The 26,251-nt window shown below is 36.1% G+C and overlaps 4 protein-coding genes across 5 annotated transcripts in view; 2 read left to right on the forward strand and 2 right to left on the reverse strand.

Annotated features, from left to right (window-relative positions):
* LOC110370840 (small G protein signaling modulator 2) overlaps positions 1-13,193 on the reverse strand; it is a 71,794-nt gene extending 58,601 nt beyond the window's left edge. For both annotated transcript variants that reach the window (XM_064040495.1, XM_064040494.1), the window contains exon 1: positions 12,903-13,193. In XM_064040495.1, coding sequence (XP_063896565.1) covers positions 12,903-12,921 — 19 coding nt within the window. In that variant the 5' untranslated portion in view covers positions 12,922-13,193. The remainder of the gene's footprint in view (positions 1-12,902) is intronic.
* The window catches only part of LOC110370826 (glucose dehydrogenase [FAD, quinone]), a 257,804-nt gene that overhangs the window by 155,898 nt on the left and 75,655 nt on the right, over positions 1-26,251 (forward strand). The gene's annotated exons all lie outside the window — the stretch shown is intronic.
* Positions 14,023-23,863, forward strand: LOC110370788 (vacuolar protein sorting-associated protein 33A). The gene is made up of 11 exons (XM_064040335.1): positions 14,023-14,236; positions 14,558-14,757; positions 15,077-15,256; positions 15,979-16,099; positions 16,521-16,674; positions 17,091-17,254; positions 19,399-19,569; positions 20,112-20,237; positions 20,651-20,836; positions 21,680-21,803; positions 23,291-23,863. Exons 1-11 carry the CDS (start codon positions 14,120-14,122, stop codon positions 23,572-23,574), a joined length of 1,827 nt encoding a protein of 608 aa, XP_063896405.1. The 5' UTR covers positions 14,023-14,119; the 3' UTR covers positions 23,575-23,863.
* On the reverse strand, positions 23,728-26,194 carry Exo84 (Exocyst 84). Its single transcript, XM_021326750.3, has one exon. It carries the CDS (start codon positions 26,048-26,050, stop codon positions 23,999-24,001), a length of 2,052 nt encoding a protein of 683 aa, XP_021182425.1. The 5' UTR covers positions 26,051-26,194; the 3' UTR covers positions 23,728-23,998.

Below are 26,251 nucleotides of genomic sequence, written 5' to 3' on the forward strand. Positions count from 1 at the left end.
CTACCTTTTAGTCAAATAATGCTTCGTATCAAGAAGTCTTTAAGAAGGTTTCATCACTGAGAGTTAGTGAACGATGTGGCCGAAAGATCGGTAAAGTTCATGCAAGACTTTTATTGATTAATCACAGTAGATGAGGAACAAAAACAATCATTGTTAGGTACCGTCCTAGAACATCGGAAAATGTATCCTGACAGTAAAAAAAAACAACTTTAAAAAGAAAATTTTAACAATGATATTATTTTGCAATGTATATGAGAAGATAAAACATTATTTGGATGTATTCGAGGTTTATTTTTAGTAATAATAATTAAGATCTAAATTTCTCCATAGTAAGTCAGTACAAATTTTCACGTGAAACTTTGGCATTAAGTCGGCACGGGTTACCACTGTCTGATCGAGATAATATTTATTATAGGAGTTAATGAGGTCAAACCGAAAAAAAATAGAGGGTATGCGTATTTGAATTCGAGAAAAAAAAAATCCCCCTTATGTCTTGGGACACCCTAATGTACGTACAAAGCTAGTTTAGAGTTGCAACGGATTTATCCCTAACAATATAATAGTATACAGGAATTTATATTCATTACCAGCCATGCACATTATAGCTCCCAAAGGAGTCGTACACATTACAGCTTCAGGTAACTTTGCATATTTTACATATAATTCCTGAAAGAGTTTCAGTTTGCATAAACTCAGAAATTCTCTTATAAAACTGATGTAATTTTCAGTCAAAGACCTCTGAGACATGACCTCTGAAATATTTGCAGGTAAGCTCCAAAGGGGATGTTTTTAACACAAGGATTCTTGGAATTGTTAGCGGTACGGTAATTGTGTGGTTTGTTTTAAGTTTAAAGAAAATCTCGCATCATTTTGGTAGCTTGTTAACCTTTGTGTTATATGACGACTTTAAGCAAATAATTATTGTCAGGGTTCACGTAGTAACTACGTCTGAAGCATTCTTATATCAATCCATCTATTCGTGGTTTTGCTATTGCATATTGACATAATTTATATAGAGATGTTAAATCTCTAATTGCAAATCAAACGATAGTTTTAATATTTCCCCCTTTATAATTTTTGTAAATGAAAAAAACATTGTTGTGAAATAAATAACGATAGAAAGATTAAAGAAATTGATAATGAATACTAACATTTGGCGACCCTTGATTATAATTTAAAAATTAAGTTCACTTGCACTTACTACAGGCAAGTTTCTGTCTCTTGACAATCGGTCTAGAATATTCCACGTACGAACAGAACTCATCAAGCGATATCCATTACGTCCTGTCCTATTTGTATACCCTAACAGTCTTATAGAAAAAACTAATCTCCCGGGATCTTTCATAAGATTTCTCTTTGTACTCCTATTTCTAAAAATATATATTAGTGTGAAAATCTAGCTTAAAATTCATTTATTATTGTGAAATAACATAAACAAGTGTTGCTTATAGTGAAGTTCATGTGTTTTTGTCGTAAATTTTGAAAATACGAAGAAAACATTACTCGGTGAACCAGCTGTCAAACGGACGGATTTGAAATCTTCAAATAAACTGGGGAGTATTGTGTTTTACTTGTATTATATTACTGTGTCTCTGTGTTTGTACACTAAACAATACATAATACACTGCTCATTGTTATGAGCAACGTCCCTACACACATATCGGCTCAGTTACTGTCTCCTTCTGCTTGACAATATTGTGGAAGCAGAATCGACGACGTTAACGTTCGCCCCAGACACACATTCACTACAAAATCTACTACACAAAGCTACTTTATAACATCCTTTTCATATTAACCTAATTTCAAACTCAAATCAAATATATGTAATCTATTGTTTACATTTCTGTCCCTGTAAATTTATTCTTACAACTAAATTTCCTAGTCAGTTTTTCTATATTGTTTTGTAAGTAACTTATTATCTTTAATCATAGTAGTATAGTGATACATATTTATATATCTCAATAATCTGTTAAACTTTTTATTTGTTTTTAAATCACCCTACCCTGTTTACTTTATATTTTTCCTTCTGTTTGTTTTAATTATTAATCTTTTTCGTTTTACTCAGTTCTAATTTTCATTGCAGTTATAGGTACTTATGATCACCCCCTGATTTTGTCCTAAAAGACAGTTTTCAGCCACTTAGCTGTATACTTTCACATTTCAGATTAAATTGAGAAAGTATCAACAAAATGACAACCCGCAGAGCCACAGCTATCAAAGACTTAGAGGACAAGCTGAGGGCCACCCTGAAAGATCTGGAGACTTCCAAAAAACTATGCGTCCAGCTGCTGCAGGAGAGGGAAGACAGCGAGGTGGAAGTTAAGAACGTTGTTGACAAAAACACTGTCTTGAAAAATGACCTGGCTGAGCTGCATATCCAGCACATGGACCTCCTCGACCAACACAACCATCTACAGCAAACAGTGTCATCATTACACGAATGCAGTGAAACACATCATCTTACATTGAGGCGTATTACTGATCTTGAGCTCGAGTTATGTGAGGCCTACAAGACTATATCCTTGTACGAGTCTGCCAAAGCTAGGGATCAGACATCCGAGACCCTCAACCTATTCACTGAGTTGGTAGGAAGCACCACAGCAGCGTGCAGCTCGGCTGAAATTATAGATCTGACTGGGGATGTTACCATAATGCAATGTCCATTGGCTTTAAGTAAAATAAACTTAAGAAATACATTAAATGTAAAAAAATTATCAGGAAGTACCGTACAGTAAGGAAACAGAATAAGGTAAACAACTGTATGCACCTTAGGAGAGAACGTGTGAATCTAGTACAGCAGTTAAATACTTGTTCCCTTGAACTTGAACAGTGCAGAGCTACCTATGACCTGGACATACAACAGCTACATGACCAACTAACCGTGAAAGAAAAATTGCTTTCTTACATCTTCAGTAAATATGAGGATTGTCAAAAGGAACTAAGTGCCCGCTTGCAACAGGCCGGTGAGCTAGTGGACCTGGTGAAGTATAGTGCTGAGAAGTATGAGGCATTGGCCAATAATCTTTCCTGCAACTGTACACAACCTGAAGCAGTGCCTGAACCCCGGCTTGCAGCTAATCTGCCTGAACCCCTCAGTCTGTTAAGGGTTCCTGTAACATCAAGCAATTTAACTCAATTTTATTCACAGACAGGTTTGGTAAAGGTATAGGCTCCTACATTCAACACTCACTCTCTCAATCACACATTGTAACTAGTCACTGTTACCCTGATTTACATTTCAATTATATAATAAAAAACATAATTAATACTCAATTCGATGTTGACTCCACATTAATTCTTTTAATAGGTGATAGTCTTGACTTAATGAAATCTGATATTGCTAATGGTATCAATGCCTTACTAAAACTAGATCTGAAGAATATTATACTTTGTGCATTACCTTATTCAGATTGCTCTTCAGACAAACAAAATAAGTATGTTCATAGTTTGAACAATTTCATGTACACTTTGACATGTTGTCATAGCGACAAATTATTGTTTTTTGACACTAACAAGTTTGTTAGTGATTTTTATTTAACAAGGGAATGTATGTATTTCCCTAATAAATATAAAGATCTGATTGCTTCTTTGTTAGCATATAATATTAACAGTGTCATAGATAACAATATGACAAAACCTAGGATAAGCGACGAATCAGTATTGTCTAGTTTACCTAACAATACGGTGATTGAATATTTAAACTAGCTCCTGAGACAATAGAAAAGCATTGTAAACAACATATTTCATGACCGTCAGTACGGCTTTACAAAGGGTAGGTCTACCACTGACGCAAGTGCAAGATTGATCACCCAAATCTTAAACGCCTGGGAAGATTCGCGGGATGCTGTGGGCATTTTCTGCGACCTTTCTAAGGCGTTCGATTGCGTTGACCACGACACTCTCATTTGTAAGCTGAACCACTACGGAATTCGTGGTAAAGCTCTCGCGCTCGTCCTTTCGTATCTATCAAATAGACAGCAAGTAGTAGACGTAAGTGGCTCAACTTCATCTGGGTCATTAGTAAAAATGGGCGTGCCGCAGGGCTCAATTTTAGGTCCCTTTTTATTCTTAGCTTATATAAATGATCTCCCGTATATGATGTCTGTGATCTCTGATATTATTTTATTTGCTGATGACACTTCCCTTGTCTTCAAAATTAACAGAAAGGAATCTAGTCCTATAGACGTAAACGATAGCTTGGTTACTCTGAGCAAGTGGTTTGCCGCGAATAACTTGCTTCTTAATTCTTCCAAAACGAAATGCATTAAATTCTCTTTACCTAATGTAACACCAGTAGGGCTCAATATCGTTCTGGACGATAATAAATTAGATGTTATTAGTCAAACCGTCTTCCTGGGCATCACCATTGACTCTAAATTGCAATGGGGTGCCCACATCTCAGCACTGTCAAAGAGGCTGAGTTCCGCAGCTTATGCAGTCAGAAAAATAAGACAGATTACTGACGTTGCTACTGCTAGGCTCGTGTATTTCGCTTACTTCCATTGTATTATGTCCTATAGTATTTTACTGTGGGGGGCAGCGGCTGACGTAAACTCAATCTTCGTTCTCCAGAAAAGGGCAGTTCGTGCAATTTATGGCCTCGGCCCTCGCGAGTCATTAAGAGAATTATTTAAAGAAATTGATATACTTACACTACCTTCTCTTTATATACTAGAAAATATCATGTTCGTACGCAAAACTTAAATCAATTTAGTGTTAAAAGTGATATACATTCCATTAATACAAGAAACAAGCACAAGCTAGTAGTTCCGAGATTCAGATTAACGAAATCAAATAAATCGTTTTTAGGGAATTGTGTCCGTTTTTACAACAAGCTGCCTAAGTGTGTAACCGATCTCACGGATATAAAATTTAAGAACACCTTAAAATCCACCCTAATTAAAAAAGCTTATTATAAAATTCAAGACTTTGTTGACGATAAAGATATTATATGGCGATAACTCATCTCTCCATGTGTGGCTTCCCTGGCAATTAAACGACTTTTTCTTCTCCCTTTGCATTGTATAGATTTACAGTTTAACTTTCTTGCATTGTATAATTCTGTGAGATTACTATTGTTATGTAATAGACTGTTTGTACTGTGACTATATTACTTTTTAAAAAGAGTGTCTATGGAGTTTCTTGCCGGCTCTTCTCCATGAGACCAACTTTTTGGAACCGTGCAACTAATGTGACGTTTCATAGGTGCCTGCAAAGGCCTATGTGAAATAAAAAGATTTTGATTTTTTTTTTTTTTTTTTTTTATTCTGTTTTCATAGTCCCTTTCATAACAACTTGCGTATTCATCGCGTTTATATAGAATCATTAGAACTTTTCCGAAGATAAATAGGACGGATTAATTAATTCGATAGAAACGAGAACATTCTTTCTGTTTGGACGAAACGACGACGTTTTCGAAAGTCTACATTTACTTATTTCCACGTAAAATACTGACAGTATTTAAATATTGAATCAACGAAAGCAAATGAAAATTAATATAGCTAACAATTACAAATCATTAAACCAAATACGTTCACTGAAGCTAAACCAGGAAAATATCAACAGTTAATATTGCTTCATCGATTAAAGAAATATCGTTTTTATTACTTACTCGACCTTGAGCCCTTATAAGCTCTCTTCGATAAAAGGATGATGTCTCGATAGATCTCAAGAGCCTATTCTTTGAATACAAGTCGAAGGTCAAACAAGTCCAAGGTCAAATAAGTCCAAGGTCATACAAGTCCGGCTTCCCCATCCCTATGCCATACGCATTAGTTGTAGTAAGGTTAGTTCCAATTAATTGATTTGATTATCCGTGTATTCAACGATGTCGTAGCAGCGTAGCGCGCTACGGCGTAGTAGATGCTACAGGTTAATACGATTACAGACAACCCTTTTCTTTTTAGTTATGTTATGAAAGTTGTTGGGGTGGGTAAGATACATTTTATTGTTAGGTCAACATTTATAGTCAACATTTATTTACATAGTCTTTAAATCATCGATATTTTTAGTCTTGCTTTACAAACGATTATACAATTTATTAGCTTCATAATTAGCTTAAATTAACATCGATCACTAATTAAGAAAATAGACCAATGTTTTCCATTACTTACGATAATCTTGACCTGAAACAACCCAAGAAAACATCTCTTAAACCCTATTAAAAGTCTCCGCAAATTCTGAACAAAAAAAACCTTTACTACAAAGTACAAAAGTCTTTCATTAACATAAAAAAGCGTTGTAATTAGTTCATTAATTTACTAGAACAATACTCGTCACTCGAACAAAACAAGTTTAATGGGTAATTTCATTTCATTTGTTTCAGTTTTCAGCGTCAATCAGGCTTTGTGAAAAGTTTTGTGTTGAAGCCTTCGGCTGGCGAAGTCTAAAAAGTGCGCTTGTAATCAAACGATAAATACTTATAAATTAATGGGACCCTTAAAGGTAGGGACTGATTTTATTTACGTAGGTAAATTGGGGAGGTTTGAAAATTTATAAAAAAATCGTTTTGAACTCAGCATTATTAAAAAAAATTAAGAGTTTATTACGAAAGGAACGAATTTACTATATTTTGTTAATTTATAATTATGAAAGTCTGCCGTAAACTACATAGGTATATGTGTTATGTTTAAGCCGAATAGTTTTAAACGCTCTTGAGTATTAAATTCCAGATTTAACCACCGTTTTGAAGCATGCTAGAGAACGATGTTTTTCCCGCACTGAGATAAACTATGGCTTATATACCTATAGCCTATGGTTTATTATGTAGCTGTAATACTGTCAAGTTTCGTCAATTGTCTATTGTATCTGTTCAGTAGTACTCAAGTCACATTGCCAACAACAATTTCAATGTTAGTGTGATATTTAATATACATAATATATTTGCATTCAATAATCTATTTTTTAATACATAGTTTACATAGTTATTGTAACTTTTTAAATCTATGCAAGACATATAAATCCTCTTTCAATTTACTGTTACGATTAATCTCGCAGCCCTTTGGATCGAGTAGTGTGGGACAGCACGTTCCAATCCCCTACGGATCAAATATTTGCTCGACTGACAAATATTAGTTCCTGGGGTGGGTGTCTGTCAGTCTGTTTGTTACACCTACACTTTATAACAAGTTTTAGCTCTAAATTGTGTGTCACTAATTGAAAATCGGTTATTACTTGAAGCCTTGCGAGTGGCACGTGTATTAATGGTATGTATATATAACCTTGTCTAACTGTATACCTACTGTATGTTCTTTTCCTTCTCGTCAATGCATCCTTCGGTTGTCTGGAGGAGATCGCTCTTAGCGATAAGACCACCCATTATGTCACTTACTTTAACATCAAAAATGTAAAAATTGGTGAAACTAATAAAGCATATCTATTTATCTAAAAATGCTTCATGATTTACATATGTTGGTGAAACTGTATGAAAATGCGTTCAGTATTTTTTAAGGTTTCTCAAACTATAGACGCGCCTGAGGTCTTTTTCTATAATACGTTACTCTAATTAGCTTTCAATCTTCCAATATACCTAAATAAATATATGAGTCAATTAAGAAATTCAAAAAGATATGGTGCTTCACGACATTTTAATTAAAAATATATATTTTCGAAGATGTTTCTCTGTCAATCATCTATTTATGTCGACAAGGTTTTCGAAGATTAAAATAAAAATTAAAGGAAATTACATTGAAGGAGGCCATCTTTACATTTAATTACGATCCGACAGGTATCCCTTACTCTATGATGAAAAGAAAACATTCCGATCTTCCTCAAAGGGAACCGTTTTATATTGCTTTTTATAGGCATATTTTTTACGACCGGCAGAAAATATTTGTAGTTTATTACAAGTAAAAACATTTTTCAGTTTTCACTAAAAATATATTTTATTTAAGTACTTTTATTAAATGAAAACATACCTGAATAGTAACGAATAATAATAGCTAATACACAGTACATAATATTAAAACACTCAGAACCTCCTTTTTTTCAATCGGTTAGAGCTCAGAAACCTTCTCCCGAATGTAACAAATACTTTTCTGAAAACCGCATCCAAAATTGCTTCAGCCAAACGCGAGATAATCGCGGACAAACATACAAAGGTCAAATTGGAAACCTGTTTTTTTTTCAGTTGGTCAATTTAAAAAGAAGCAAAGACTTTTTTAATGTTTTTTTTTTTAGTTAGAAAGTTACCTGTTCTCGAAAGAGGTTTAACATAACGTCATTTACATCTTGTCCAACATTTACACAGTACCTTAACCTTTAACGAATTAAATAAAATTCAATTTCAAGGAAAACACGCGTGACGTTAATAAACTGTAGCATAAAGGTAGGCGCAATAAAACCAACCTTTTTGCATTAGCTGGGAAAGGTAAGGTAAGAAAAGGATAGAAAACCATGCGTGTTTATTTTCTTTAAAAAAAATGTACTTCCGTAATGTCTCTCAAAAGAGTAATATAGCTAATCTATTAAATGGCAACATTGAGGAGAATGTAGATTTTTGTTTCATAAGGATAAACAGTAACTTCATAGTTAGGCTAATGCTAAACTGCATACGTATTTTAAGTTGATCCAAAGACATTACGAGTGCCTTTCAAACTATGATACAGCAAACGCTTGGTAGCATACATACATACATGCTCATGGCATAAGTGACTTTGAAGTCCTATCTACCTATGTATCGAGATTAAAAAGGGACGCCCGCGCCGTTTAGAAAAGTTCACAAATTACCAAACTAAAACTTTATGATCCGTAATATTGGACTAGACTGAAAGAATCACACCTGTGTCTAAACCTGTGTACGCTTACGAAGAAAATTAGGGTTGCCAATCCTCCAAAGGACGACCCTCTCGGATTGTGTACATATTAAATAAAATAGGTGTCACCGCCAAACTCCTTTGAAATTAATTTTAAGTCTGTGTGGTGCTGCCTCTAAAGCCAGCAGTATAATATTTGTATGTATTATTTATAGGAAAATTAAAATTTATTTCATTTACTAGGCCTGTAACTTAAACTTGCTGTCTTGCCACAGGCAGGTAAACACTTGAGCTTAAATACCCCTTTCTTTTTAACATCCTTTCTAGATAAATCCTTTAATCTTCGAAGTAAGTACAGCTATAAATTCAAAAGGCTCTCTCATCCACCGTCACTCAACATAATCAATTCGTCTTAATTGTCTATTACCTAGAACCTGCGTCGAAAGAACGCCTCAGGGAACATCACAGTGCTTACACAATTCCAGCAAATAGAAAATTATTGGAAAACTGCCAAACATCACTGAAAGGTAAACAAAATAAACCAATTTCATTACGATGTCAAGTTCAACAAAGTTAAATAAAAATCAGAGTCGTCATTATCGAAAATGGTTAGTATTAAACTCCAAAAATTTTATATCGAATCTGACGCAAACTCTATGGTTATTTACTTTTTCTGTTTGCTGCGAAAAGCTTTTAATTTTCCATCGGAACTTTTTATTTGTTTTCAGTTAGAGTTGCAAAATTCCATTTCTATTTACCGTTAGTCTGCTATTTTTTATTTACGTTGGCTTTGAAAACCCTGTGTGCATATCTGCGAGAGTATGATTATTTTCTCGAAATGGTTGGTGGTCATTCGTGCTATGCTTAAAGGACTAGTCCTTTACGCCGGCTTACGTGCTTGAATATGAGACAAATGTTCATACATGTAGTGCATCTAACGAACTTCGGAATAAAGTCAAAGCTATGCACGCTGAAGCCAAGTTAGTTTGCATAGCTACTCCGTCTGTTTCCTATTAAAGGATATTAAACTTAGCTGGGAATGGATTCGTGTACTTTGGAGAAACCTATTAAGTAGTTCCAACTAATTTACGTGCCTTTAAAGCTTGTTACGTAAATATTTGTAGAAGGAATTTAAACTTACGTCTGCTGCGAAGGTTATGTGTGTAGTTATAAAATGCTCATACATATTATACCAACACCAAAGATTCTGAACTAAACATTTTTTAATGATTTACACAGTGTCAACTATAGCAAAAAATAAACTAAAATTACTAGGTAATTATTTTATTTGTTTTCAAACAAAATATGTATGTTGCTTTACATACATAGTCGTTGCACTAAGTAAAAATAATCTAGGTGTAAAACTATAACATACTGAAGGAAGAGCTTTTATTTACAACATCTACGTTCGTTCGCTATTAAGTTATGCAAAACCCGAAGTGTGAAAACGTTCAAAGCCTGTTTCAGACACCTGAGTACCTTCTCCCTTGGGATTAAACGCTAGATAGTAAGCTAAACGTAAACATTTAATGTTCAGTAGCAGGTTAAAGTAATCCGGATTTTTACGCGTTTGTAATCGACGTTTAAGGATTAACGCGAAATTCGTCCAAACTCGACTTTATTCCAATTCGTTCCATTGATTGCGTAATCGGATTATGTACGACCATCACTTACATATACATAGGTATATGTTTCGTTTACTGATCAATATGAATAAGGGTAGCTACAAAAATAATATTCGGTAGACAAAAAATCAATGACAGTTTACCAATAACATTTTAAAAGGGACAGGGGCAAACTTAAGTTAGGAAAAAATAAAAATTGTTTAGCAGGCACTCTACAGAGGCAAGATTAATTGTGCCCCAACCAGCGGATGACAGCCGCGACAGGGCACCAAGCAATTTTGTGCCACCGTTTGCTGAAAGCCTACCAAATTGCCTGGAGACATCAATCATGTAGCTTTACCTCATATATTTGTGTCCACAAACCTTCGGCTTGGAGACAACAAAATTATTTTGAAACACACATAAAATGATGTGTTTGAATTCAATTAAGTATCATATGTGTAAACTACCAGGATGGTCTATGGTAGTCGCATGGCGCAACTGCTATGCTCGGGGTACTCTGGTCTAGCTGAAATCTCTTTGTGGGTTTTAAGAAACTTTCACAAAGCAACCCGGAGTCTAGAAGTTGGTGATTGCTACCCATGCACCGGAGAGCAAGTAAATGTTAGTCCTGCGACTGATCTCTCTACGGTCATTTCGAATTGCCATCAAAGTGAAGTGCACCAGTGTCTGCGTAAATGTAATATTATTATATCCTGTTGATCTCCTTAGCGAGAACAACCGTCATGGCTTACAATCAGACCAGCGCGCCATGGCCTACAATCAGATTCTTCTATCTGCATTAACTTCCGATATTTTTAAGACACTACAGCATAGAAAATATAGTACCTAATGTAGTAAATACCTTGTCTTCTACGTCGTCGTATTGCTATACTTAATATCTACATTTCGGAAGATTTCTATGTGAACTTATAATCCTGATGACAAAGCAATATTATGTTCAGTCTAAATCCTCACATGGATTATGTTCAGTGAGCAGAATTTCAATGTTACTAAGCGCTTAGTAATACATCTATACATATGTAGCTTAAATAGTACATAACAGTTATATAGCTTAACTTGCACTTGTGTTCTTTGTATGTATTCTTAGATCCAATAGCTCGTGTCTAAAGAAACTAATTCAAATTGAAGTACACATAAGTTTAGCCACTTCTCGCACCCGCAAAAAAGTGTGTTATGGTGATGGATATCTAAGCCAAATCACTGTTAAGTTTCATAAATTTTCATTCAGTAGTTTTTGCGTAAGAGGTTTAGAAACATCCATACCTGCTTTCACGCAACCACGCATCTAAGTCAACTACATGTTGACTTGAATGCGTGCCTATAAAATATTAAAGTACATAAAGTGATAGTATTATAATGTGATGTAGATCACAATATCAGATTTATGTAAGCATTCGAAACGTGCCATTAGATATTTTTAAAAGACCTCGAACAGACTGTTACTTAGATCTTGTGTACCTATGTGTATAAAGAACTAGCTTCCGCCCGCGGTTGCACTCGCGTCTCGAGATAACTGCTTCACGCATGATGACGTGACCAAGGGATATAGAGATAATTTTTTATAATAATATATATAGATTACAATTTTTCATATTTTTAGAGTACATAATCATGTTCACAAAGGTTCCTCTAACACAGAAACGAAATTCATGAATCTTAGTTTCGTGGAGCCTGTATTTCTGAATGATATGATAAGCAAAGGATATTTAATTACGTCCTGTGTTCTTCAGTATAGCAAATAATAGATACCTACCTACAATCAAATTGCAAAGACATGTCTATACTATGTAGCTATAAGTAATAAAACATTGATTAGATACTTTCACGGCCACCCATCTACTGAGCAACGTGACAGAATAGGGACAATCCATTCCTATAGATATAAGTATAAGTAGGTACGTACTTATATTATGTGTTATAAATGTGGGTGGGTACATAATATGGGTATTTAATGTTTAACAAAAATATTAATACTTACAAAAAATACAAACTCGTCTTTGACACTTCTTTCATGTAATTCTAAAGTCGCTCTTAGGTAATTAAACTCAAAATTTAGGCAGTATTTTAATTCGATTTTAATTTGGGTTTAATTTAAATTACCTAAATTAATTAAACGAGCTTAAATTTTCCATTCATCTGTTGTAGTAGAGAAACTCTTCCACTACATTTATCAGATTAGCGCTACAGGTCCTACTTAATGACTCCTATAATTTATTTAATGAATAGAATTGTGTTCGGCCGTGAAACTTTGAAACCCGCCCTTATCTCCACCCGCTATAGAAACAACATTACGAGCAACACTCACATGGCCGACATTCGCCTACGCTTCATGTTATCGGCACGTCAAAACTACAACACGACTAATTTATACCTAATACTCAACCTATTAAATATTTACAAGCACAATTACATATCACAGACATGAACAACGATTTTTAACAACTCACAAAAAAATACAGACATCCACAAAGACACGTATTTATTTTAATTTCCATGGAAAATCTGCGTATAACCTACCTACCTTTATTTTGGGCGGCCATTGTAGTTTTCTGCCCACGGGGAGTGGCGCATTATTTTTCCTTGAAAACTTTCACATTTCACAATAATGTTTTAAATGGTATGAGCACGTCTGTGAGCGTCACTTGTTTATGAAACGTGTTTACAATACAACTGATGGCTGGGAATGGTTTGTTTGGTGGAAAAATCGATGCGACGCCGCGCGCAGTCAGCCGCTACACGAATGATAAGAAGCAAGAGCGGCGCCAGCAACAGCCTTGCTATCCTGTCCTCACTACATACATAGAGGTTTCATAGCTATATTGTACCTACTCCCTCGAAGTTTCGCTGTGTTTCAGCCAGCTGATTCAGGATTGTTACGCGCAGTTATTGCGAAATTATTTAGTATCTTTCACATTTACGATTTGGGAATCTTTGAGTTAATATTTAACGATGAGTAGCTTCTTTACGTATACAAGCTTTCATGATTAAATATACGTACTTATTTTACTTATCTATTTGATAATAACGCTTTTTGACAAGTCTTTAGTTTCTTGTCTCACCTATTTTCCTTATTTTATTGGGTAGGAACAACAGGAACAGTTTTGATGAGAAGTTCTCAATATATTAAATTAAATCATAAAATTATTTAAAAAAAACACTTGTCTCTTGAATGATAATGAATATCTTAAAACTTCAGCATTGAAAAAGTAATTTGAATTGAAACGAAATAATTTTACAGTTATTCATATTATTTTTGAATGCTACCGCCTATTTCAGATATAAATGTTGCTACGTTAAAAAAACTTTCAAAAATCCGATTTATGTTAACGCTTTTAAAATCCATTTGGAGGTACTATAATAACTATTACTAAAGTACATACATACATTTTTAAAAATCAAATAAAAACCTTTGCTTAATGCAAAGACTTCTGATAAAAGTGACCTTTGCTTCAAAAATTATTTTAAAAAATATTAGGAGCGTTCCATTTCATTACCATAATAGGACATTATTCATTAACATCTGAATGTATCTTTCTTTGTCTGACAAATACAAATAGTCAGGTTTCATTTTAATTTTATGCTTAAAATTCGTTTTTGCTCACTTCACAGCGCTGTAATGACTATTAATAATGATATTTTGACATTGACCTTTTAATGACAGCTGACAGGAAAATAAAAACAAAAAGGGTAGTCGATCGATATTGATTTTGAAGAAAGTTTGTAAAAACACCCGGTGAAATGCGTGAAGCAAAAATGAATTCGCATCTGGCTGGAGGGCGACTTAATGTCGCGTTAATCCAGGAGTCTATGCGAGCTGAATTGCTGAATCTGTTGGAATTATACAAAGGGCCTAAAGTAAGTAATCGTGTCAGTCTAGTCTTTCCTCCTAGTCCAGTGTTATTCATACTTGTTGATCTGTAAGTCAATAAAATAACTAAAACAGTACAATAGTACCAACACCAACTCTGAAAGTTGTTTAACCAACTACTGGCATTGTAAATATTATAAAGTTAACTATAACAAATGTCTAGCTAGCATATTCTTTATTTTCTACTCCCTTTGTCATCGTCAAATCTAATAAATTCACATTCACAAATTTACTGTTCATAAAACAGTAGACAACTTAATAAATTATTGTAATTCCAATAAGAAAACAATAATAAAGTTTTTATTCAGGTAACAATATGGGACGAGTGGCTGGCTGGTCCCATAGGCCTGGTAGCGCAATACTCCTTGCTAAAAGACCATGGAGTGACAGAGATGTTCCCGCTGAAGCCGGGCAGCCTCCCCACTATATCTGTGAAGCATATTGTGTTCATAGCGAGGCCTAAACTTGTGCTCATGGACTTAGTCGCTGATTATGTGCAGTCACTCAGGTTTGTGATGTCCATCTTTTAAATTAAAACTTATAAATTAAACCCAGATGTTTGACAAAAATATTCAAAATGAGTAACAGATGTTTTGCCTATCTATTTCTTTTTGGCGAGTCGATGGTGAATATTAAAATCTAGAGGCCAAATAGTTCACCAATCTCCGTGTATATGTCATATTATTGTAACTTGCTTACACTTGTTCAATAGTAAATTATCTACAAGTAGTAAATGGCTAATGAAACCCAGAAACTAAACTAATTATATTTATTTAATTGAATAAAATAAACTGCTCCAATAACAAACATGTATGTAAAATCAACAGATCAAAACAATCAACACCAGTAGAATTCCACCTGTTTTTCGTACCACGAACGAGTGAGTTCTGTAAGATACACTTGAAAAACCGAGGAGTGCTGGCCAACCTCTCCATCCAGGAGTTCAAGTGTGACATCTTTCCTTTTGAGAGTGATGTCATGTCTTTGGAGCTACAGAATGATTTTAGGTGAGAATTGTAGAATTTTCTATGTGTAGTTCAAACATGATATTTATTTTGCATGCAGTTTAACCCGTGTCCCGACATAACTGCTTCCCTGAGCCAGATGGTGACAAAAACCTATCTTATGTCCTTCTCCCAAGTATAAGCTACCTCTCCTCTAATTTTCAGCTTAATTGGTCCAGCTGTTCACTAGTAATGGTGTGACCAAGTTACAACAAATATAACATTAATGCAGTTCATTGGTTGCTCTGGCAAGAATGGAATACTTACACTTTTTAAGCATCTCACTGTTAACCTGATACCTGATATTGTTATGGGAAATGTTAACACTGTTAAGCCAAAGCTTTTGTATTCAATCCTACATTTGAGGATAGTTAGTACACAGTTCTAATCTGCCCCAATATAGTATCACAGCAATATAGCTGACTGGTAAAAGCTACAAAAATTTCGTGCTAATTAACCTTATCAATATGAATTCGTGGGTGTACATTAAAACGAAGAGATTAGGGTCACTAATCAATAATATGACGTGATTTCCCATTGATATCATGAGTGAGAGTTTATGAGTATCCAAAATTGATCCTGATTAGTAAATGAGTAATGCCTTATAACGTGATGCTAAAAAACTGTGTAAATAGCATAACTCAGTATAAGTTTTATTTTTTATATAGTTTTACATTTTATTTTCCTTAAAATTAGCAAGACTCAATGAATATTGTTAATTCCAGAGAGAACTATCTAGAAGGCGATCCGACGTGCGTGTACAACGCTGCGCAGGCGCTCCGGACCATACAGCAACTGTACGGCATCATACCTCGGGTGTTCGGCAAGGGACAAGCTGCTAAACAGGTTATATGACAATTGCGATTACCATAGAGTTATGAGAGTGGTGGATCTACCCTAATTATATCCTTGTATACTTCTCGAAATTCGAGACTCGAATGTATTACTCCCTTATGTACTATCACTATGAACAATGTTATATACTACTTCGCTTATTTTTTCCCTTATATGTTCACCTTAAATACACCCCTTTATAGGTATTATCTTTCTTATGCACTCCTCTATACATACAGGTATTTATAATTTTCTTTTACTCTCCTATATTTACTCTCCCCAAATACTCCCTTACGAATTTAATGAACGCAAATTTTTTATCTTATTGAATGGAAATACCCACCTTTGCTCATTCCTGGATTCGCTCATAAACTCAGTATAATCCTATAGATACAAGAACTCCTTTTGGTAACCTCCTTTCATATCCTTCAAGGTATGGGACCTCCTCTGCCGTCTGAACAAGGAAGAGCAAGGGCAGGGTCCTAGAGGCGCTGCCACGTCTTGCATAGACCAGCTGCTACTGCTGGACCGAGCGGTAGACTTCACCAGCGTGATGGCAACACAGCTCACGTATGAGGGACTTATTGGTGAGCTTCTAGATTATTCTAGCAGTAAACTGGCCTGAGAGGAAGAATTGGCCAAGCTTTAACAGCTTAGTTACTTATTTGGTAGCCTTAGGGCGCCCACACAAAACTACAATTCCAATTAGCAAATATTCGCTAAAACTTGTAAAATTCACTATACACAACTTGCAAAACAACGTGGGAGCTCTTAGCTTTCTGGAAACTTTTTTTTTAATTCTTCTTAGTTCCCTCTAACCGGCCAAAGATATATTTTAGAAATAGCTTATTTTTCACTGCAAAATGTTTAGTAATGGTCTATGATAGGCCTTTCAGTACAGATTCCATTTTAGAATTCAGCATTACCAAAATTCCTTTCCTACTTACTTTAACTACATCCCAAGACTTCTTACCTCATCTCACATCATCGAACCCACTTGCAGACGAGATCTACGGCATAAAGAACTCGACAGCAACCTTCCCGGGACACAAGTTCGTGAGCCCAGACGATGCCAGCCCCGAGGTGACCGCGCGTGAAAAGAAACGCATCATACTCAACTCTAGTGAGGAACTGTTCGCTGAGATCAGGGACTGTTACTTTACCTCGGTAAGTTTGGGCTTTTTTTATGATGGGAAATCCTCAAATGACCCCTCCCGCTGTGGGTTAGCAGCGGTGAGGGAGTGTCTGACTCTTACTGACTAAAAACGGTCCTGTTCCGTCATAGGCCTTTTATGTACCAGGGCCGCGGTAACTCTTTCGAACAATCCCGCAGCCCGTGAGTTAGGGTCTAAAGTAGCGAAAATAGGAAAATTGTGTTTTTCTGCCTTTTATGATGAGTAGAAGTCTGTTGGAGTTTTCATTGCTATTTTTTAGGTATAAAGTCATATTATGTAGTAGAAAGTTTGTATTTTTGTTTGTTTTATGTATAAAAAGATTTGAATGTCTTGTGCAATTTTCACAAATGTTTCATAGTTTTAAAACTACAGTTTTACCTAGTTTTTTAGTCTTAAAATGTGATCTTGGCTACTGACAAGAATACCAACATTGTCAATAAGATATTTCTGGAAAGCTGTGACATCAACAATTGCGCTCCAAATTGAGAAGTTACTCACAACTTATCACAGTCTTCCTTACAAACGGATCATATATCGGGTGTGTCGTTCATAATCACATTAAATGAAATGCGTTAATATACTGGTTAATATATGTTGATTAACACAAAGAAAAAAGAAAAATACGTAAAAATAAAAAAAGGCATTTTTCAAACAAAGTTAATAGAATAAAAATGTGCGAAAATTAGAACACCATGTAAAAGTCAGTCACTACAAACAAATGAAATGCTCCCTTGAAAACTGACAGCTGTCAACTGATCAAAACATTCGATACTCCTAACTTCATCTCTGCTTTACACATGATGTTGTAAATTATGAAAACGAAAAATAACTCCAGTGGCTAAACCTCTGAATGGATTAGGATATTTTTTTGGCTTATGTTTAAACAACACCCAAAAAAGTACCTATTTTACTACCAAAAAAATTCTAAACGGTTACCAAAATGGATAAATGGTCACCAAATAACGTTTCCAAAAATATTATTAGATAAAACCATTTTTTCGTATTATTGACTACTAAAAAAATATATGGATGCCTTTAAAATACACTTTAGACCAAATATTATATATTGTCACTACTTAGATGTTACCAATTATGTAATACCATGACTCCTAATTTGGTCATTTTTGTTAGACTAAAAAAGCTAACGATCGCTAGAATATTTCCCAAATACCAATTAAAATACTGGGGTTCCCAAACGTACGTTGCTTATTTATTGTTATATGAATTTGTGTGTAACTCAGTACGTTTAAAATGTAAGCACGCAACATGCAGCAAGCATGGCTTCTGTCACGGCTCCGGCGCTGCAGGGCTCCAGCGGTCCCATGCGAGCTTATCGTCGCAGATGGTTTTCACGCTCACCACCGCAGCTTTGGCTTGCTGGCCGGCTCTGCCGGCCAGCCTCAGCCGCGTCGGCGAGCGTTAAAATTACCTGCGCCTCAGCTCGCAGGCCGCCTCGCCCCTCCGCGCCTACGCGATTTTGAATTGCACTCTAGGGGTAGGGCAGACAAGACTACGTGGAGTCGGTTTTGCAGCGATTCGTTTTCGTCACTAACTTTGATTTTTGGTAGTAATATTAATCATTTAGTTGGATAGAATTTGGTGACCATTAATCCATTTTGGGAACCAAAAATAATATTTGTGCGAGATTTGCGATTTTTCTGATGTTATTTTATTTTTTTTGGATCATAATATTATATACTTTAGTGCCCTTTTAATAAAGTCAATTTATTTTTTTTGGAGTTGTTTATTTTATTTGGTGCCTCAGCCTAGATTCTTAAAAATATTTTTGGTGACCACCTAAATTATACCCTATTTTTTTTACAATTCGCCATAGAATATCATAAAGTATGTGTGATAGGATTTAATGTGATTAGGAACGACACACCCGATATCTATGAAAACAATACAAGATAATCACCACTACATAGTATAAAACAAAGTCGTGTCAATGTCCCTTTATACGCTTAAATCTTCAAAATTACACGAGCTTTCATGCGGATTTTTTTTATAGATAGAGTGATTAAAGAGAAAGGTTTACATAATATGATAATATACATTTAATAGTGGAGAAATACTGTTATCCCGTGCGAAGCTGGGGTGGGTCGCTAGTAATCTAAGTAAACTTTATTTCGCTAGGTCGGCACAGCTCTGTCCAAGAAAGCCCGCGTCATAAAGACGCAGCTAGACGAGCGACACAAGGACAAGTCGGTGCAGGAGATCAAGCAGTTCGTGTCGCGGCTGCCGCAGATGTTAGCCAGCAAGCAGTCGCTCGCCACGCACACCGCCATCGCCGAGTATATCAAAGAGGTATCACTTTACAATATTCATATATATGTATGAAGAATACCAAAATTTTTCACAAATGTTTAGCTGGAAACAGAATTTCGGACGCAACTGACAAGTATGTGTTGTCGGAAATCCGCTCGTAATTTTGTAGTTTGCGATGATCAATTTACACAGCTCTTTGCATTCGTTGTCCAGATAACAAGTTTCGGTTCGTTGTCAGTTGCATCCTCTAAGCTACGTCCGATAGTTTTGGGTGGCTTAATAGGTAGTCAGATACCAGAAACTTTGCATAAGTTGTTGAGGTCAGGTTGGCATGTAAAACTGGCACAAGAGAGCCAATCCCGCGAACGGGAAAGTGGTTCTGAAAGTCATAGCAATTTGACATATTTCTCTGATACTTAAGTAGCAGTCAGGAATCCTACATAAAGAAAATTGATTTGCCTATATACTATACCCTTAAAAGTTACGTCCTTGATACAGTTTTTAACTGACTTTCCAAAAAGGAGGAGGTTCTCGAGGACTCCTGGACCCATTTGCAAAATTATTTTTTCGTTTTTTTGTAGACAACAGACACATTCGAGTTCCACGACACGGTACAATGCGAGGAGGACTTTCTGAACTGCGTGGACAACGAGAAGGCTTGCCCCTACATAGAAGATCTTATCGCACAAAAGGAACCGCTCACTAAGGTACTAACTGCGGATTCCTATAACGTATCTATCTATAGTTTTGTGATAAATTGAAATTGGACGTAAGTAATTTAAATAGAGCGCATGTCAAAATTCTATACTTAATCGCAAATCCGGATTGATAGTTTATAGAAATCCGTTATGTTGTTTAAAATGAAAAATGTTATCCTATTGTTTTTTTACTGAAAACGTTGCCATTGTTCTTAAGGGAAATTCTTTCAAAGCTCATTCTTCGATCTATTAGAATTCTACTTTATGTAACTCAGATCAAAAGAGATCTAAACAAAATAGTAGAGTTGCGTTATAGAAAAAATTGTGTAGCCAACATTCTTCTCAGAATTCAAAATGTCCGACGAAACCCCCTTTTTCATTCAAAGTCCAAGTCACACAAAACAGTTTTTTTTCTTCCATAGGTGCTTCGCCTTATCTGCTTGCAATGCGTGACCGGCTCAGGGCTGAAGCTGAAAGTTCTAGAATACTACAAGAGAGAGCTAGTCCAAGTATACGGGCTGAATACTTGGTTGACGCTCTGCAACCTGGAGAAATGCGGGTTGCTCAAACCGCAGCAGGGGACGAGGCAGTATGCTGTGCTGAGGAAGGTAATATATTATTTGCAGTAAGAACCAAAGTTAATGGCGGCTTGCAACTAGCTTCCGAGCCTTAATATCTCCGACTCAAAAAGGTTATGAGCTCATCCTTCCTTGTCCATGTATGAGGAAGTATATAAGAGGAGTACTTAGTACGTCCAAGGCCGATTTCGGCCGCGGTGGCTTTTCTCATATAAGGAGATCAGCCAGCTGCGCAGGACATATCATAGTGCACAAGAATTTTTGCAGACATGCGAGTATATAAGGAAGTGCATTGTTTCGTGCCGCCAATAAGTTTGGTTTGTACAATACCTTGTTTCATACAACATATCATAGCAATATTATTTTAATACAAGAACAATACTGGATGGTATGTATGGAATTTTTCCCACTATCTATAACTATTGTAACCATTCTTTTATATCACAAACAATAATAAAGGAACCCTTTGCTATGCCCACGCGCAATGCGGTTATTGCGCAACAATGAGGATCGGATTAGAGAAACTAGCACAATGTGGTCCAAATTATTGTATTTAACCGACTCGTCGGTGCAATTAATAAACATTATATTTTCATTTAAGTTGGTAATTCGTGTAATCTATAACTACCAAAGAGAATACTATAGAGTTGAAGGTTTTTTTTTTTGGTTTGCTTGAATGTACTATTTATCTTCAAGAACTACTGGACCGATTTGATAAATTCTTACATCGTTATAGTCCATTTATCGAGGAAGGCGTCGGGGTACGCGGATCAGTTTCCACGGGTCACGGATATTAACGTTGCCAGAAACTATTGAAATATTACATACGTACACATATCTTATAACACTAATATTATTGCTATCTATTCCTAGACGCTGCACCTAACCATGGACGAAACAGAGATGAACGCGAAAGACAAGAGCTACCTGTGCAACAAGTACACGCCGCTCACAGTACGCCTCAGCGAACATATCGCTAAGAATAAGGGATGGACGGGTAAGATACTAGAATAATGACGGCCAATTCAAATACAAACTCTATGTATCTCTCGATTTCCTTAGGTACCTCTAGATATAAGAATTTGACATTACTCGTATGGGGCTAAGGTCAAATCTAGTTGCGGGATCGTTCCAAAGACTTACCGCGGCCCTGGAACATAGGCCTACGAAAGAACATGATGGGTTTTAGTAAGTAAGAGTCTGACGTCTGAAGTGTAAAAAGTCATTTGATGATTTGATTTCGATTGCTCATCAGAAGAAAAGGTCAAAATCTATCAAGTAAGGAAATCTAGATAAAATCCGCAGTAAGAAATATTCATAATCCGCCACCTTAGGGGTTAATAACGACAGTGGCACACATGTTACCTACTGTAGAATATCGTATCAGGATGTTTTTTCGATGCAACGGCATTTTAATTAGATACACCTAAAAATATGTAAGTTGTCGATGATGATTAACCTTAAACATCCACAGATATTGGGCTGTCGTCCAGCATTATGTCCTAAAATAAACTGTAACAAACATACCTAAGAGATGATAGCCATTCAACTTCTATTCCCAGCTATGCATCTATCCTACTATCCTATAAATCAAGACTATGAATGCATCCCATTATTCTAAAAAAACAATACCTCTACCACCTCTTTGTTACAAAATATAACAATATTACACTACTCATTAAAACGCTAAAACATTATCAAACAAATCATATCGAAATACATTGTACATTATGAATCATTTTTAGATAAGTAACACAAATACATTATTTGATTCCGACGCTCCGATAGCGACGGCGTGACCTTATGCAAATAACTCGCGCCCATATTAACACGACGAACAAGCCAATTAGTCTAACGCTGACCTAATCAACTTCCTTAGTCCGTCCTCTTTTAACCGACTTATTAAAAATGAGGTTTTGAGTTTTAAGCTGTGTATATACCTATGTTTGGCTTGGCTGTAACATTTTTTAAACTTGGGAGAAGGGTCTAGGTAGGTATATTATTAAAATCGGTTTATTTATTTTTTGTAAAAAAGTTTTTTTCAGTACATATTTTGGTCCAGCAACTCTTTGCTCTAAAATTAAAAAAAGTGTTCTGAAAATTGTTCGATATATGAATGATTGCCGTAGCGAATGCTTTTCGATCGCATGATATGCGAATATAATACGAGATGCTAATTGATTTTCTAGATATTTTGGCTGAATGTTCTAGTTTTTGAACTTTTCTAATAAAGACGAATTTGTGACAGTTTCTTTAGATTTTTTATTAATTCCATGAAATGATACACATAATATATCAGTATCATTATTTGGTCATGTTTGGCGGAGTCTTTGTTAACTGTTAACGTACGCCAACTGAAAAACAATATAGATAACGTGCAAACCTACATACTCAAATTATCTCTACTATTATTTAGCAACTTAAAATCGCATTGCAAGGGAATCAAAAATGTGATAATAATAATTGCAAATACGTCTATTTCAGGAATTCAAGACGTGCTCGGACTACTCCCAGGGCCAACAGTCGATGAATTACAGACGTTACAACCACGCATGGCCCGTCGCAACTCCATCTCAAGTGAAAACTCATCCTCTATGGAGAACCCTCGCGTCATACTGGTGTTCTTCATAGGAGGCTGCACCTACCAGGAGATCTCTGCTCTCAGGACCATCAGCCAGCAGGAAGACTCCAATGTGGAGTTCGTTATTCTGACCACCAAGCTCATTAATGGCACTACCTTCATAGAATCTTTGATGGAAAATGAATAAATGTATTACTATTACTAATCTAGAGTATTATATTTTTCAATATTAATATATCAATGTGTAGATTGTAGATATGTATATCTCAATAATATAATTCCATGTATTTTTAAGTGATAATGTAACTTCATATATCAATTATTCAAGAAAACCAAAATAGTAGTTTAAATAATCTTTTAATTCTCATGACTCCACACATTTCATGAATACGGAATAAAATTAAACATGAACCATAAATCTTGGTTTATTAAAATTTCATATTCATAACTTGCATATAATATAAACTTCAATTTGATCAGTTGTTTTCTTTAAATAAACTTACAAAAGTCCTGCACGCTTACCAACTATATATTACAATTTTAAAGCTTTCAGCATAATAAAAATAATTTCGTACACCAACATACAAACAAGTGTAATCTAATGACTATTCTCATAAATATTCGTTACTCGTGTATTTTGTGATGTTGGATTTCTTTGGTGGTGCGACGTAGACACCAAACTTCTTGGCTAGGTTCACCAGCTTGTCGTTGTCGTATCCAACCTCCTCCTTGTAACATCTGAGCATTAAAGGCATCACTGTGTCTAAAATAAACTTAAAGTTCTTCTGAGCGTAACTAGAATCATTGCCTATGGAGAGCATAAGGCGAGCATTGAACACAGCAAAGATGCACTCGTCCAGCACGTCCATCATGTCCTTAGTGGCCAGCTGCAGGCCCACCTTCTGTATTGTTATGACGGACTGTGCAAACCATATTGTACTACTAGATAGGTCCACCCATGTTTCATTTATTATGTACTTAGCTAAGATAAGGCCCAAACTTTCCATCTGTACTAAGAATTTATTGACTCCAGCTTTAGTGTGCATATTCACAGGGGTCCACTTGTCCTCTGACACTTTACTTCTCATAGAGTCTACTATCTTCTCCCTGTACTCCCTCATAGCCTTCACTATGGGAGCTCTTAAACAGCTGTTCATCTGAAATCTCAAATCTAGACCGAACTCACAGAACAGCAGACACTGATCCCTCAAGCTCTGCACACAGTCTAACACAGAATCCAACGCACACTGCGGAGTGAACACTTGTTTAATAATTTGACTCATTAACATTCTAAGTTGCATGCTAGCCCAGACTACGAAAGCACTAATTTTATTCTTAGGAAATAACGTAATGAACTCTGTTAAGGCATCGCTGAGTGAGCAGAAGAACACCTCACCTACTTGCTTCACGTAACTGTTGATGGAGCCCTCCAGCTGGACTCCCTTCACATGAACCTTCACCGTATGACTGCATATAGCTAGAAACAGTTCACATGCCTGACTAGTCATGTTAAACTTGTTCAGTATGTGCACCGGCTGACGGGATGACTGCAGGCCACCTCTCGGACTCCAATTGTGATTAACATCTAGTTCTTTCAACAATATTTCTATCAACACTTTCTGCTTTTGTTCAATTCTCTTCAGTAGATCACTTCTCTGTGGATGGTTCTTGTTTTCTTCTGTATCTAACGCCTTTTGAGCTGATACCATTAGTTCATATGTTTTCTGAAAATGTCTTTCAACTATTAGTACATCCAGCTCCTCTGTGACATCAGCTAGCCACTCAGGCAGGGGAGCCACTTGGGGAGAGGGTAATTCTTCAACAGACAGACTGGGGGACTCCAGTAACTCTGGTTTAGGCTTGTCTTGACTATCCTTTTTCTTTTGCTTAGAAGTCTCTTTTTCAATATGCAACTTCTTAGCAACATCAAACTTATCGAGCCAATCTTTCTTGATAGCAAAACTATTGCACTGAAACACTCTAGTATCTGGGAAGGCTAACACTTTGAAAGCTTGTTTCACACTCCCTAAGTCTCTCACATTCACCACAGCAAGGGTACTGATAGGGTAACTGGCCTGAAACTTATATCTATTAGGACCTCTGCGGTTTGAAATCCACGATGTCAACATAAGGCAATCATTGAATAAATACACATGCATTCTCTGTAGAGCAGTGTTCTCCTCGGCGTCGATCTCTAGTAGGTCACCTTCGTGAAGTAATGTTCTATCTGGGACGTCTAGTAAGTTCATGCAGCCTTCCACTTTCTCAGAGATAAGGTTGAGCTTGTTCTTGCGCTGCTCCTCGGCGCGCTCGGCCTCGACGTCGTGGTTGTCGAGCGACTCGCGCGAGATCGCGTTCTCGTTGCCGAGGACCGACGCGTGGGAGAGAGTCGTGAGCACAGTTCGCTGCTCGCTCAGCAGGTGGGACAGCTTGTACATTTCAGCTTCTAGGTGGGATATCTCCGTCGCCGTCTCGATGAACTGCATGTAGTTCTCGTACACATTTTTCTTGAGGGCACTGGCGGTCTCTTCGGCTAATGACTGTATCTTATCCTTCTGTTGTTGGAGCTCCTCCCCTCCGACACAGGACTTGGCCAGTTCCTTCACATACCGCTCAGGCACAAAGTCTGGCACAGCGAACTTCTCCATGTTAATTTCGGACATCGTTATCTTAAAATATTTACAGTTTCTACTCGTAATTATTAGTTAAAAACACTGGCTCACTCATCATTCGATAATCGAACGACAGGACGTATCAACCCATCAAATTCAAATGTCAGATTTGCGTTCCGTTACTTGTCAGATTTTTTTGTAGGCGTTTACATAATTAAACGTTTAGTTAGCTTTGATATAGCTAAACTAAAA

The sequence above is a fragment of the Helicoverpa armigera genome, chromosome 22 (genome assembly GCF_030705265.1).
Source record: "Helicoverpa armigera isolate CAAS_96S chromosome 22, ASM3070526v1, whole genome shotgun sequence".
Lineage (NCBI taxonomy): Eukaryota > Metazoa > Arthropoda > Insecta > Lepidoptera > Noctuidae > Helicoverpa > Helicoverpa armigera.